We start from the raw sequence: 14,835 nt of genomic DNA, 5'->3' as shown, positions 1-14,835 counted from the left end.
GGGTTAGAGGGATGGGATGCAAGCAAGAGCCCTGAGCTGGTGGCTCTGACACACTGGCTGTGCTGGAGCACACTTGAATTCTTACACAGATGAGCCAGGGGGTTGTGAGTGATCAGAGCCAAGCCGGAAACACCAGAGAGTTTTGACCAGTTATGTGTATAAAAAAAAAAAAAAAGAAAAAAAGAAAAGAAAGAAAAAAAAGGAAAAAGAAACAGCAAAAGGAAAAAAGACTTTTCAGAGCAGCCGCCCTCTCTTCCCAGCAGATGCTGTTCCAGAAGAACCCAGCAGAGGACAGGCCACTCACACAAAATCACTGACCTCCTGGCGTGAAAATCCCCTCCGAAGAGCTGTGCCTCGGAGAAAAGGCGAGCATTCTTGTAGCTAGTGATGCCGAAACAAAGTATTTCGGTATTTCAAGCACTTTGATTGTGTAAATGCACAAGTGAAACCTCTCCAAGCACGGTAACAACTCTTGAGAGGAATCCAAAGTTTCCCATCCATGATGCAGCAGCTGATGCAGCTATTTTAAAAGACATTGAAGAGGAAAGTCAGGATGAATGTCAGAAATTTTGGGTAAAAGCAGAAACCTACAACTGCAAAGAAAAGACAGCATCCTTTAAGAAGGGCAGAATCCTTAGAATTAAGTAGATTTAACAGGGCTCTTTTACAATATATATTATAAGATATATAGACACTATAGTACAGGCTGCAGAATAAAATCCTGAATACAAAAGGACTCAGAAAAACTGGAAGCTTTCACTCTACAGCATATTTCCTTAAGAGTTTTTAATGAATTTCATATACTTCCCAATCTGTTTCAAGGTTTCATTTCAACTATTATATCAGGTTGGTTCTGGAGCAATGTGTACTGGAACACACAGGAGAGGAAAAAGCAACAGGGCACTTTTGGCCTAATTCCACAGGCACACAAAAGCTGCAGGCAGGAGGGAGATGGCCAGAAGCTGAAGGTAATCCTGTGCAACTTCCCCAAATCCTGTGCTCAGCAGCATCTCTTGGGCAAGCTAGAGGTGCATGATGGGCTGAAATGGCCACAGCAGCCCTTTGCCACCAGTTTGACCTGTTCCCCCCATTTTATCCAGTGCTTGTGAGACATTTCTTAGCAGGCAGGACTCACTAGTGCAACACCCACAGCTCCTGAGTGGAGGAAATCATGTGCCAGACAGAGTGACATTTTGTCCTGGTACTCAAACCACAGGCCCAAGTACACCTCGGGGGAGACCACTCAAAATCCCAAATCACTGAATGCCTTGGTCTTCATGGGAAAGCCACCTGGCAGCAGGGCTTGAGAAGGAGTTGCAGGACACCCATCCTGGATATCCCATCCAGATGGCAGTGCACCAAGGGCATCCATACCCTGAGCCACACCTGCTCTTCTCCTGTGTGAAATAGGATGCCTAGAACTCAGAGCTGGTATAACCAAGGTGGATTTAATTCTTGGTAAGCTGAGAGAATTAAAAATTCATATCATCAACATCTATGAAGTTGGCTTCCAGTAGCTGATACAGAAATGTTTAGAAGGTTATATATAACTGCTTTTTTAGGAAAAAAAAAACTGTAGCAAAGGACAAACTCTTTCAGGCCATTTGTTCCAGAGCAAGAACTCACAGGAGTTACAGCTTTCATATTTTAGTTCATGGTAATAAGTTTAAAAGTGGCTGTGTTTGCCTTACAGTAGATGCATTTACATAATGTAATTGGGATGATGCTTCCATAGGCATTTTGTTATTGCAAGAGTTCTTTTTAGGTGTTTTATAGACATGGTCTTATATCTGATTTGTGATTCAAAGTAATGCATTTATCTGCTATACAGGTGGCTAAGAGAAAGCACCTAGTGAGCTGGACTCATAGTTGAGCACTTGAAACACCCTAACTGCAATACATTTTATGATATGTCCGAATTTTTCTATTCATATTTAACTGTTCCAAACAAAATAAATGCACAAATATAATATCCAGTTTATAGCAGCAAAGAGAGAGATGAGTCTAGTCCAAAAAGATTTAAAATGGAGTTTTCTATCCATTTCATTTTGCTATTCTTGGATTTAGACTTTGTGCTGACAAAAGCGAGAGGAAAGCTTACTCAATTAGTACCTTCCTCAGCAGCTCAGGAGGAATGTTATCTCCTCCTTATAAGCAAACCAGGGAGAGAAGCCAACTGGTTCAGAGGTAGGACTTGACATCAACACAAGCAGCAATCACAGATTGACAGTGCATTTTGCAACACCTGCTTTGTTTCTTCCAGTTCTACCTTCTGAGGTGAGTCAACTATGAGAACGATTTCATTTAACTTAAATAAGAATAAAGAAAAGTGAGTTTCTGGTCCTGCAGGCTGTAAGGAAGTGTTTGAAAATGTAGCCTACAGCAGGATGAAGTCGTCCAGTTACTGGCAGGGTTATAACCCATGTCCCTTTCCTCCCCTGCCAGGAAAGCAGCTCCTTCACACCCCTGTAACTCTCCCTTTTCTCAGAAATGTCCTGGTTGCCTTCCATGTCCGTTTGGTCCTCCCCCAAGAGCAGCTGAGCTCGCAGCCTGCTGTCCCTGCGCTGCTGGCCGGGCAGGGGTGACAGGCTGGGATGCTGCAGGGCGAGCGGCGTGCTGAGCGCTCTGCCTGAGCGCAGCCTGCCAAAAACGATGGGTAATGCTTGGGCTCTGCTCGCCTTCTCCTCAGGGAGGGCATTAGTAATCTCCTTTTCCTCTGCACAGTCACTGTTTTTCCACAGAGCTTGCAGTTACAGCATGTCTTTGAAACCTCTTTATCAAATTTGTTAGGGGTGGGTTTGGTTTCTTTTTCCTTTTTTTTTTTAGACTTTTTTTTTAAGGTTTTCCAAAAGCTCGTGGTGGAAGGGGGAAAGTAGAGGAGAAGTTGCCAGGTAGACAGATGTATGCTTTTTTTCCTTTGCAAAGGAACATTCTTGCAGTGCTTGATTTTGGGGGCCTGAGCCATCATCTGCTCATAGTCAGGATTGGGAATACTATTCACTATTGGCAGGCACAACGGGTAGAATGACACAAATCCCAAAGATAATATTAAAATGCCATAAAGTTCAGTAAGATGTGCATTTCATTTTTAACTCTTCTTTAGTTTTGCTAGTGATAATATGTTAGGGTTTTGTTGTTGTTGGGGTTTTTAAAATTTTTTTTGCCTAATAAATTTTAGAACAACTTTTACCTGGTCTCTTCATCACTTCTTTTTTTTTCTCTTCTATCACCTACTTCTGTAGTCATCGCTTTTCATCACTTGTAGTCATCACAGTTTCTCCAAAACCACTACAATGCCAGACAGACAGAAAAATAAATCACATACTCTATTACTATTATGAAATAAATTACATCCTTCAATAGCTCTTGATCAAGTGCAGCTCTTTGTGCTCTTTCCTAAATTCTTCTAATTTCAGAGAAAAAGAATAAGCCAGCAACGAGAAAAGATGAAAAGTATTCTACTAACAGCCTAGAGTTATTCAGAGCACGTATGAAATGCATTTTATGAGGGAAATGGAAAAGTATTGCTCTCTGTAATTGCAGCTGCTGGTGAATTTTGGGGTGCTTTTGTCACCCCCAGTCCCTGTGTCACCACTCTGGCTGCTATTGCTGCCTCCTAAACAGCAGCGCTCAGCAGGGGCTGTTTGCCACCACGTGTCACCTGAGAGCAAGCTGAGCCCTTGCTCAGAGCTCCCTGGGGCTTACAGGAGAGAGCCTTGGTCCTGCAGCCATAAATAAATGCTGCACAGAAGGAAGCAAAGGGACTCTTGCTTGCAGATTGATGGACTCTCTGCAGAAGACGGGAAAGGAACCTTAAAGCTCTGCACGTTCATGCTGGCCAGGAGGACTGGCAGGAGAAGGAGCAGGTGAGGTCCCAGTGTGGCTGCAGAGCACAGCCCAAGAGGATCACGGTGCTGAGGATCTGCTCTGCTGAGCACCTCTTCTGCCCCTCTCCCTCACAAGTGGCTTTTAGCCATGGGCTGCCAGAACACTGAATTACCTTCATATCAATGACTGCACCATTATTTCCATCATTATTGATGGATCATTATCTTAAACTGTTTCTGGTGTGAAACCTGGTACCTGTCAAAGTTTGCACTTGGGGTAGATTCCCTTCTATAGCCATACGGATAAGTTCAGTTTAAAATAGAGAAATAATTAAAAATAACTTTATTATGACATTAGCTGTAGAAATAGTGAACAACCCTCCACTTAAATCTCCCCAAAATTCACTAACAGATCAGTGCTTTTCAGAAAGATTCTTACTGTGAATCATCCAATGCATCTTCCATAAAAACACTTTCTAGCACTTGAAATACACTGAGTCTGGTTTAAAGATGTTACAGGCATGGCAGGCAGTCTGCACTGCAAACTCCTGACTTCTTGTTCCAGTGAACCATGGCCCATTTGTGTTACCACATGTTGAGAGTAGCTGCATCAGTCTCTGTGTAAAAATCAAATGCTCAGGAACTAAGGCAGCAAACTGCTTGCTTTAAACATGGGTTTTGGTTAAAATCAGAATATCAGGGTCTGACCCTAAAGCTATATGCCTGGAATGTGTGAGCCTGATACATCTATTACTCGCATCAATTTTACATCAGGGTAGGACAATCAATTTCAATTGAATACTTGTGATTTATGTCACTGATTATGAGCTGAATATTAGGCTCAGTTCTGTGGTGTACAGTGAATTTTCATGCCCTGGAGAGGTGATACAAGAAGAATATGAATGACCTGGCAGGAAAAAAAAATAGACGGTTCTGTCCACGTCTTTACTTATACCAACATTTTTCCTACATGAGCACATGCAAAACCCTTGTCTGACATTTTTAGGTGTACTCAGAATGGGAAAAGAAAAGAAACTCCACGAGAAACTGAAAATTCAGTCCTAACTTAGGCAAACTTTGTCAAATTGCATGAAATTCCAGAATTTGCCCTTGCTGTAATACACAGATTCCAAATATACAAATATATACAACACATACCAATTTCAGCGTTTCTGTTTGCTGTGACATGCAGCCTGTGTTGAATAGTAGCCCCCTCATCCCCCACACGAAGTGTGAGTTCCATAATTATTGCTAACAGCACATCAAATGTCAACTACATCTGATTTTAAGATCAAATGTAAGATTTTTATAAGCCATAATGTATACAATCACACAGAGATGTATCTCTCTTATGCAGAAAGCATATTTTACCTGCATTTTTAACATATAAGCAGGACATAAGAGAGTTTCTAAGTATTTGAGTGAAAGTAAAAAAGCACAGAGATATTGCTTAAGCTGGCATAATACAGAGACATTTTGAAGAGAAATAAAAGGTTACATGGAAAAAGAAGAGAGATACACAATAGATATTTAAATATTTTGTCTTTTAATGTTTTCACCAATACTGAAAAAAGCCAGTTGAACTATTCCTGTGTAATAATAGAGTGAGTAGCTAAAGATATTCCTTAAAAATACCTTTGCTACTAAAGATACTTAATTTACTGCCCAGGATTCTGGTGACAGCATGAAGAGGGGACAGACTCATTTTTCATTACTGAGTGTTAATTCAGTAAAGAATTTGTTCTGTGGATTTTGATACCTGCTAAAGGAACAAACAATTAAGACAGGCATTTGCATAGTGTCAGATATGAACAAAATCTCCAATACTGCTTTAGCTAGGAAAACTCAGTAACATTTTCTGAAATAGGAACTGCTGAATATATATTAGTTGTTGAACAACATAAATTAGTACTCTTTGCAATCCGTTTCTAAAGTATTATTTTCCTGCCTGCTAAAAGTAACCCCTCGGGATTTTCTTTCAAATAGAACAAACTTTCAAGGCAGAAAGATTGGTAGAAGCCTAAAGCAAGTTTGGAGCAAGGTTTCTCTTGATTCATTGTACAAGTACACAGTTGGTATAATATTTAAGAATGACAGTGCTGTCTTTCAGTACTGCTGCCCACAATACTTGGAAATATATCCTTTCAGAATGTGAAGGCATATCCTCTGAGAAGTACCCAGATAAATCAGTTCACCCTTGGCTGTAACTAAACGCTGTCTAGTGACTTGTGATCGACAGGGCTTTACCCTCTGACAGCCAGATTCATTGTTGGGACAGCAACCAATCGTCGGGTTTGACGACATGAGCCTAATCAAAGTTGGAGTATAAAAAGCCCCCTTGGAATATATAAGGTACACCAGTGTGGCAAGCTGTCTCTCAGATTGCATTTGCTTTCACGGATCTGTTTAGTACCGAAAGGGAAAGGGGGAGGGGGAAAAAAAAAAAAAAAGAAGGGAAAAGTGCTGCACTGAATGTGAGATCATGCAAAAGCTAGCGCTCTATGCTTCTATTTACCTGTTCGTGCTGATTTCAGTTGATCCGGTGGCTCTTGATGACAGTGGTCAGCCCACAGAGAACGCTGAAAAGGACGGACTGTGCAATGCTTGTACGTGGAGACAGAATACAAAATCCTCCAGAATAGAAGCCATAAAAATTCAAATCCTCAGCAAACTGCGTCTGGAACAAGCGCCTAACATTAGCAGGGATGTTATTAAACAACTTTTACCCAAGGCTCCTCCACTGCAGGAACTGATTGATCAGTATGATGTGCAGAGAGATGACAGTAGCGATGGCTCTTTGGAAGATGATGACTATCATGCCACCACCGAAACGATTATCACAATGCCTACAGAGTGTAAGTAACCCTGCTTCTTTCGCCTCCCACTACCCCTCCGACAGAGTTATCTCCCTGCTGTGGAGCCACACAACTCCTCCTCAGGCTCTCCCAACAGGCTGCTGGCTGAAGTCTGCTGGAGGGAGGGAGGAGAGCGTTATTTCTAAAGAATTTGAGCCAGGTTCAGATGACTGTGTGGCGAGCCTTTGTTTTACTCTCCTTATAATGTGTGTGCCCTGTAGCACTTAGGATTTGCCCATTGCCTTAGAAAGCAAAGGGAGATCTGCAGTTTAGTCAACTTCGTTATCTGCAGCACTCGGGGCATTTCCTCTCACGAATATGAAGTACAAGTGCAGATAACGAGAGAACTATATTTTTGTGAGGGAGGTTTCACTGGCCAGTATTTTTAGAAGCAATAGAAATCATCAGAAATGCAGCTTAGAGCACTGCACCTACCTAACTGCAACATGCTACAGCAAGTGCAAGCAGAGAGTTAAATTCTTGCCTCTTTGCTGATCCCATAAACTAGCACCACCCACCTCGGAGTTAAAACCATATATTTAAAACAAATATGTGTGTAACAGATTAAATGTAAAAATGTCCGTGCTACAGCAATCAGCTCACGTAATCGTGCCAAGGAAGAATGAAGGCATTTACTGAATGAGCAGATTCTGAGTTATCTTCTGAGTGCTAAACATCTGCTATGGCTCCTATCAAGTATCTTTTGCACAGCTAATACTGTAGTATCTTATGTTCTTCATCAGCTAAAGTATTTGACTATGGCAGCTGTTTTTTTAAATAACACTTATGAATATGATGTCAAAAAGGAAAAATATGACAGGACATATAAGGCATGTTAGCAGTTACAGATATCATTATGATATGCAGACTATAATAAAATCAGCTGCTCTCACCAGTTAAAAATGAACCCAGAGACGAAAAAGTAAATTTTTCAGTGCAATTTTTCAGCTTAGTAATTATTAAGATGGGCACTTAATAGCATTATTTTACTGCAGCCTTATCACAAAGCTGAGGTCTACCTGCACTTTTATTCCAGACTTTTATGTTCAAGGCTTTGTAACTATTTTTAATCAAACTTCTACATAGTTACAGTGACTGAAGAAAAGTCGTATTTCATTGCTCTGAGTTCGTTTCCTACTTCTTACAAAAAGCCCTTGAGCTATTTTAAATGCACTAAAGAGACAGGTATCTTAAGTGATGAGATTTATGAACGTTAAAGCCCTGCACCATTTAGGATTAGTACTACCCATTTTATCCTGGCATGGAAAGATATTGCCATGACTAGGTATGACAGCTGCATCACAGGCTACAGGAAGGAGGAACACAGCACTGCACGTGACTTTCCTCTAATATTATTCAAATGAAAACAAAATGATCCTTATATTAATCCCCTCAATTATTTTCTTCCCACTGAGAAAAGAAATGCAAGTGCTTGTGCAGTTTGCCCAGGGCTGTATGGTCAGCAGCAGGCTGAGGCTTTGGAGTAAATTAGAAATAGCTGGATCACCACACACGTGTTGAGTCAGCTTATGCAAAGTTGCTATTCTGCATGCTTTATGGAGGTCCTCAGGAGGTGACCAGCAGAAGTGAATTGTTAGTAGGTGATAGAATAATTATTTTGTTGACATCCACTAAACTTGCTGCAGAGTGTAAACCATAGGAAATGAATTAAGTTAAATCCACTTTGTTACTGCTACTCTTTATAACCTATTGTAATATTTTCTATACAGTCTGAAAAAAATAGTCAGGTTTATATACGCATTTTTTCTTGTTCCGTGTTCAGTAATCTGTTCTTTCCATTCATTTATAGCTGATTTTCTTGTACAAATGGAGGGAAAACCAAAATGTTGCTTCTTTAAGTTTAGCTCTAAAATACAATATAACAAAGTAGTAAAAGCACAATTGTGGATATACTTGAGGCAAGTCCAAAAACCTACAACGGTGTTTGTGCAGATCCTGAGACTTATTAAACCCATGAAAGATGGCACAAGATATACTGGAATTCGATCTTTGAAACTTGACATGAACCCAGGCACCGGTATTTGGCAGAGTATTGATGTGAAGACAGTGTTGCAAAATTGGCTCAAACAGCCTGAATCCAATTTAGGCATCGAAATAAAAGCTTTTGATGAGAACGGACGGAATCTTGCTGTAACTTTCCCAGGACCGGGGGAAGATGGATTGGTAAGTCTATTTAGAAAAATCCCATTTCACTGAAAAGCATTTAAGTTCTGTTTTAAGGATAAAATGAATGCATTGTTTAAGGAATGGAAGATAAAAGTTCTGTATATCCAATTCTTTCATTCTTTGCTCTCTGATCATGCCAAAAATCAACAGCATTCCTCTGCCTCCGTTTCCCTATCTAAAAAATTGAGGGAAATTGCAGTATCTCAAAGACATTATGAGACATTGACCAGAAAAGGTTTTGGCAATTACTGATGGATGATACTATCAAAGTAACATTGTTTTCAATTTTGAGAGCAAATACTGCTTAATAAGCAGCTATTCCACATAAAGAGCAGTCTTTAGATTCTTTCACTGGTTAGGAAGGATGCCCCCAGTATTGCTGAGAAGGCAGAGTTCCTACATACTCTCTATGCACATATTTTCTATAAACAACAAAAAAAATTATCTCTTTATGAAGGTGAGAACAGATCTTCATAATGTAAAGTTCTTTACCTTTCAGTATTTGGTAGAGTGAATCATTCTACCTAGTAAAACAGTCTGAATAGAGAAATTCTGCTTGATACAATAATCGAGTCATTATGATAAGAAAGTACAAAATAACTATCTGGTTTGTTTTTATAAGAATAGATGAACAAATTAAATCTGAAGTGTACCTACAAGTACACCTGAAGTAAACCTGAAGTGAAACTACAGCATTTCCCTTGCCATTTGTTTGTGTAAATCACTAATCGTCTACAACCTACACAAGTTTCTGAACTTATCACAACCAAGTGATACCTCCTTTTGAATAAAGAATGAAGAATATTATTCTACTTTTCCTTCTATGATGCAGATAAATCTGTTGATCACAGAAATATTTAGGTTGGAAAAGACCATTGTGTCCAACCATATTTATGGAACTTCACAGCAATATAATTTAAAAGTGCTTAAAAGAAAAACTGTGAGATCTTGACTGTACATCCAATACAAATGTGGATCTCCTGTATTTGAAGCAGGCCAGCTGGATATCATGATCAGGAATGTCCTCACCACCTCTATCCATTCAAATGATGATAGACACAGATAACCCATGGCTATCATCATCTATAAATAAACATCTCAGCAGTAGAGCAGGGTTAGAGGCACAGCTGAAAATGGGAGAGGAAATCTCTTCTCTCTTCCCTCCAGCAGTTCCCTTTCCAGCACAAGGGTGCCCCTCTCACCAAACACCTCCCCATATAATTGACCTTTGGAAAGGGCACTTCCAGCAGCTCCACAGCTAGCAGGTATCTGGGGAGAGGGAAACCTGTGTAACAAAGATAGCTGGGCTGTTACTCCTGAGGAATGGTCTACATGGGATGGCCCCATCAGGGCCAAACCAACACATGGGGCAGAAATCAGCGTGTGGAAGCAAGCAACTTTGGGAACTTTTTCAAACTCATGATTGTGAGGGTTGCAATTTCCTTCTAGTCTCAGTTGGTGACTGTGGAAACACACCTTCGGTAGGAGGCATGTGGTTCAGAGATCTGCCAAAAGTACATTCCTGGCCACACTACTTGTCCAGGAGTCAAAATATTTAGCTGCCCCTCCAAATTTATTCAGTCATAAAGTCATTCAAGTATGGCAGCAATAGAAGAGCAACTTTTGTCCTCCTTTGTCTGGACAAAAAACTTTCCTTGATATCCAGGAAGCCTGAATTCAATATGATTTTAATGAAGGGAATTTCAGAAGGACTCACTAAAGTTCTTACTATGGAGTTTAAAGCAAACTAACTAACAAAATCCACACAAAAGTAAAAATCCAGAATCCAAATTTTTGGAATGTTCTTATAGCAGTTAAAGACGCTAGCACTGAGACAGTGGTGATTTCAGGGACAAATACTCAGGTCTTAAAGCTCTGAATAGAGAAACAGCAGGGAAATTCAGAGATAACTACAAACATAATTATAGGTCAAATTTTGTTTGCAAACTTCATTTCAGAACATTAATTTGATGCCTCTACATCTAAAACATTGAGTGTTTTTAGTGAGCTTGTCCTTACCTCCGAGATGATTCCAATTCCTTCTCCTCTTCTCACAGAACCCATTTTTGGAGGTCAGAGTCACAGACACACCGAAACGGTCCCGCAGAGATTTCGGTCTCGACTGTGACGAGCACTCGACGGAGTCCCGATGTTGCCGCTACCCGCTGACGGTGGATTTCGAAGCCTTCGGATGGGATTGGATTATCGCTCCTAAAAGATACAAAGCCAACTATTGCTCCGGAGAATGTGAATTTGTGTTTTTACAAAAGTACCCGCACACCCACCTCGTGCACCAAGCCAACCCCAGGGGCTCGGCGGGGCCCTGCTGCACGCCCACCAAGATGTCCCCCATCAACATGCTCTACTTCAACGGCAAAGAGCAAATCATCTACGGCAAGATACCAGCCATGGTTGTAGATCGCTGCGGCTGCTCGTGAGGCTCCTCGTGGGATCCCCCGCTTCACAGATCGTGGAAGCTACCAAAAAAAAAAAAAAAAAAGAAAAAAAAGAATAAAGAAAAAGAGAAAAAAATAGAAAAAGAGTTATTCCCCCTCACCAGTCTTTCAAACTGTGAAGTTACGTACGCAAGGCATTGCCGACCTCCTGTGTGCTCCCAGCACCACCTACGGAACGTGAACTAAAGGACAATGTAATTACCTGATGGCTGCTTGTGAGCCAGCAAAACAGAAAAGCTACAATCAAAATCACCGGATTTAATCCACGAAGTTCTTGCATTATGAGGGAATCAATATTCAGTCATTTGGATGCAAATTTATATGCAGGTTTCAGTACACATTGGTAAACAAAAGCAAGCTCCTTCTCACCTGAGGACAGAAGGAGCAGGCTTTTAGGTTCCTTTATTCACAGCTCCACTTAATATCATATTTACAGGAACGTATATACTGGTAACATATATGCCACTATACAATACCACCAGAATCATCCTTAAACACTTGAATATATAGTGCAGACTTGTGAAATGTATCAGATGAAATTCCACATAAATGGACAAACCCTGAAATTAGGGATGGCATAGTGTATTTAGCGTGTTTCCATTCCTTCTCCTCATTAGTATGTTAGTAACCAATGGCAATGGTGCTACGTAAGCAGGCTGAGTAAATAGAAAGATAGTTATATAAGTGAAAGAATTTAGGCTTAATAACGAATTTGCCCTATCCTCAGGTATTCAACTATTCAACATTCGCAAGAAATAGATTTTTTTTTTTTAATGGAAAGGAATAGTTTTCTAGACATAGAAAAACAGAAGGCAGCAGAGAAATCCAACATTCAAATTGCAATCCCACATTTTAACCTGCCTTTGCAACATTACCGTTTGCACTATGGTAAACCAATGCAAATAGTTGGTTGCTACAGATATTGTTTAAAAACCACTTTGATATAACTGACTTGTGTAATATGTATGCATCAATATTTTGTAAATAAATGTTTATTTTTTAATCACTGTTGGTATATGTTCATCACAAGAAAAGAATTACTTTAACCTGTACTTTAGCTTAATAAAAAAACCCCAATATTCTCTTCATAATATAATTTTCTGGATTTTAACACAGATAATATGTAGGAACAATGCAACAAAGTAAACCATATGTTGAGAATTATTCTACATTTTATATGTTTTTTACATTGGTATGAGCCATCTAGGATAAATGATGGCTGTTGACATGTTTATAAGGTTCTTTGGGTTACTGTTTTTATGGTCATTTTGATCCACAACTGAATTTCCGTACTTTGAATGTTATGTTCATAAATAATGATGATACCACAAAAGATTGCTATTAAATGCATTTTATTATATTTAAAAGTTTGCAGCAAAGTATTTTCTGTATTTGAGTAAACATAGCACATGGATTTCCATACAAATTCTGTACATTTTCCTTATAGTAAAAAATTGTTAATTGAAATTAAAAAGATCTATTTGCTATAAAGTCCATTTTATTTCACATGTGAAATAGAACTGATAAACCAGGTGTTTGTTAAGACAACACAATCACTGTTAGAACATCTTCATGTTAGTATGATGCACGTTTTTGTTATATTCCAGAATTCAGCTTTGAATTTTCCTTTGTGTAAAACCACCCTAAAATTGCAAAACTGCTTGATTTACTTTCCCTTCCTTTTTTATATATTTTCTGCCTCGGTGGTAAATATTTTGTATTGAGTTTTTTACTTTTTTAAAAATTTGTATGTAAGGACATTAAAACTTAAAGTCTGAGTGATGAGGTTTGAAATTTAAAAGCAAACAGATTTTCTGCAATTTCTTTTTGAATGATTAGGAGTTCTGCTAAAGCTGTGTCCGAGCATCAAGCAGATGTTCAGCTTCTCCCGATGCAGTTCAACAGAGCAGGTCCCTGGGGCCCTTAAATACACTTTCAATTTAGTTTCCCACAAAACACCATCGGACTAAATAAAAATCTAAAAACTGTTGGAATACAGACTCCCAGTGAAGCCACAAAAATTAAAAGTACAACACAATTCCCCTCCTAACCAAAGTTACAGAATTAAGGGAGAAATTCTCTGTTTGTTGAAGTCAATGGCAAAAACTTCACTGGCTTTAATGGAGACCAACATTTTGCCCTCTGACTCCTAGCTTGTGACATTCAGGCACCAAGCAGTGCCATCCTGCTCGTGTGAACTATCAATAGCATCTCCTTGTGTGAGGCTCTTAAACCATTCAGAGACTTCCAATTAACTTCCATATACCCTGTAGCTAAACATTCACTGCTTTAATTGGGCCAGTTCATATAGCAACAGCTGCAGGGATGCAGCAGCATGGATTTTGCAGTTGATAGGGAACAAAACATATTTCCAGTCTGCACCAAAGTCCAGTTACAACACCTGCAGGATTATTTTAACTCATGATAGGCAAAGTAAAGCTAATGCAAATTCATTTACCCCCACACATCGTTGGCTGCCTGGTAATAACTGTACCCTGCACAAAGGCAGTGCAAAAGTGATGGAATTTTTCAGTTCCGGGAATCAATAAAAACAAAATTAAACCAAGAAAATAAGTAGTACAAACTCCAAAAATCATCTACTCCAACCAGCATCCCATTTTGACACTCAGACAAATTCTATTCCTTTTCAATTTTATACCTTTTATATTTTGCCAAACTTGAAATTACCATTGAAAAATTTTGATTGATATTGACCTTACAGCTAAATGGCTACTCATGGAACATGCTGTGCACTTTCTTGATTTTAGCTGCTGAATAGTTCATTATTAATGTGTTTATTGGCTACCAATTTAAGATGTCAATGTGTGGACACACACATTTAGAGAGCTAGGGAATTACAGCTAGGACAGGACAGTAGTTCATTGGACAATTGGGAAAAACATCCTTGGGACAGTACCTCAGGATGTATCCTACAGGAAAGACACCAGGTGTTAATCTTTATTATGAATTCCACTCTGTTTTTCACCATATTATCACCCTGGGAGACTTCCTCCCTAACTGAAGCTGTAGTCAGCTTGTCAGCCTGGGAATGGACCTGAGAGTCAGGAGAAATCCAGGCCTGAAAAGAATTTCCAAGCTGTAATTCCCTAGCTCTCTAATTGTGTGTGTCCACATCAATGATTCCTTCTGTTCTCATTTCTAGATCCTTATTTTTACAAGGCTCAGGTCTGAGATACTTCAGCAGCATTTGTGAATACTTTGTAAGGCTCTCAAACCTCGCTGTTCAGCTGTGTACTCAGAATAATGAAAATAGCCAGTGAGGGATGATGTCTGTGAAACAGCATCATTTCCTTGCCTGGCATCCTAAAAATCCCAACAAGAATGAACCAGGTAGAATCCAAAGTAGTGTCCAAGTGCCCCAAGATGCACGTGCACATCACAAGATGCACCAGGGCAGTCCCTCACCTCTGTGCTGCTTCAGTTCTTCCTCTTGCCTCCCACCATGAGCCAGTCCTTTTCCAGCACTGCTCTATCCCTACCTCCTCCCCA

General features: G+C 39.7%; 1 protein-coding gene and 1 long non-coding RNA gene across 3 annotated transcripts; one reads left to right on the top strand and one right to left on the bottom strand.

The window, feature by feature from the left end:
• Positions 1 to 324: 324 nt before the first annotated feature.
• LOC148223151 (uncharacterized) lies at positions 325 to 6,681 on the bottom strand. Its single transcript, XR_015804782.1, has 3 exons — positions 6,343 to 6,681; positions 3,191 to 3,288; positions 325 to 520 (listed from the first exon to the last, which is right to left on the bottom strand). It is a non-coding gene; the product is annotated as an uncharacterized LOC148223151 (long non-coding RNA).
• MSTN (myostatin) lies at positions 6,207 to 12,328 on the top strand. 2 transcript variants are annotated; one of them, XM_014880960.2, is made up of 3 exons: positions 6,207 to 6,682; positions 8,493 to 8,866; positions 10,927 to 12,328. In XM_014880960.2, the coding sequence occupies exons 1-3, from the start codon at positions 6,310 to 6,312 to the stop codon at positions 11,305 to 11,307; spliced, it is 1,128 nt and encodes a 375-aa protein (XP_014736446.1). In that variant the 5' UTR covers positions 6,207 to 6,309; the 3' UTR covers positions 11,308 to 12,328. The 2 variants fall into 2 exon arrangements, with proteins under 2 accessions (XP_014736446.1, XP_014736447.1); XM_014880961.2 differs by having other exon boundaries at positions 6,288 to 6,682; positions 8,790 to 8,866.
• The last annotated feature ends 2,507 nt before the right edge of the window (positions 12,329 to 14,835 follow it).

The sequence above is a fragment of the Sturnus vulgaris genome, chromosome 7 (assembly GCF_052056855.1).
Source record: "Sturnus vulgaris isolate bStuVul1 chromosome 7, bStuVul1.hap1, whole genome shotgun sequence".
Taxonomy (NCBI): domain Eukaryota; kingdom Metazoa; phylum Chordata; class Aves; order Passeriformes; family Sturnidae; genus Sturnus; species Sturnus vulgaris.
This window is presented reverse-complemented; position numbering and strand designations above follow the sequence as displayed.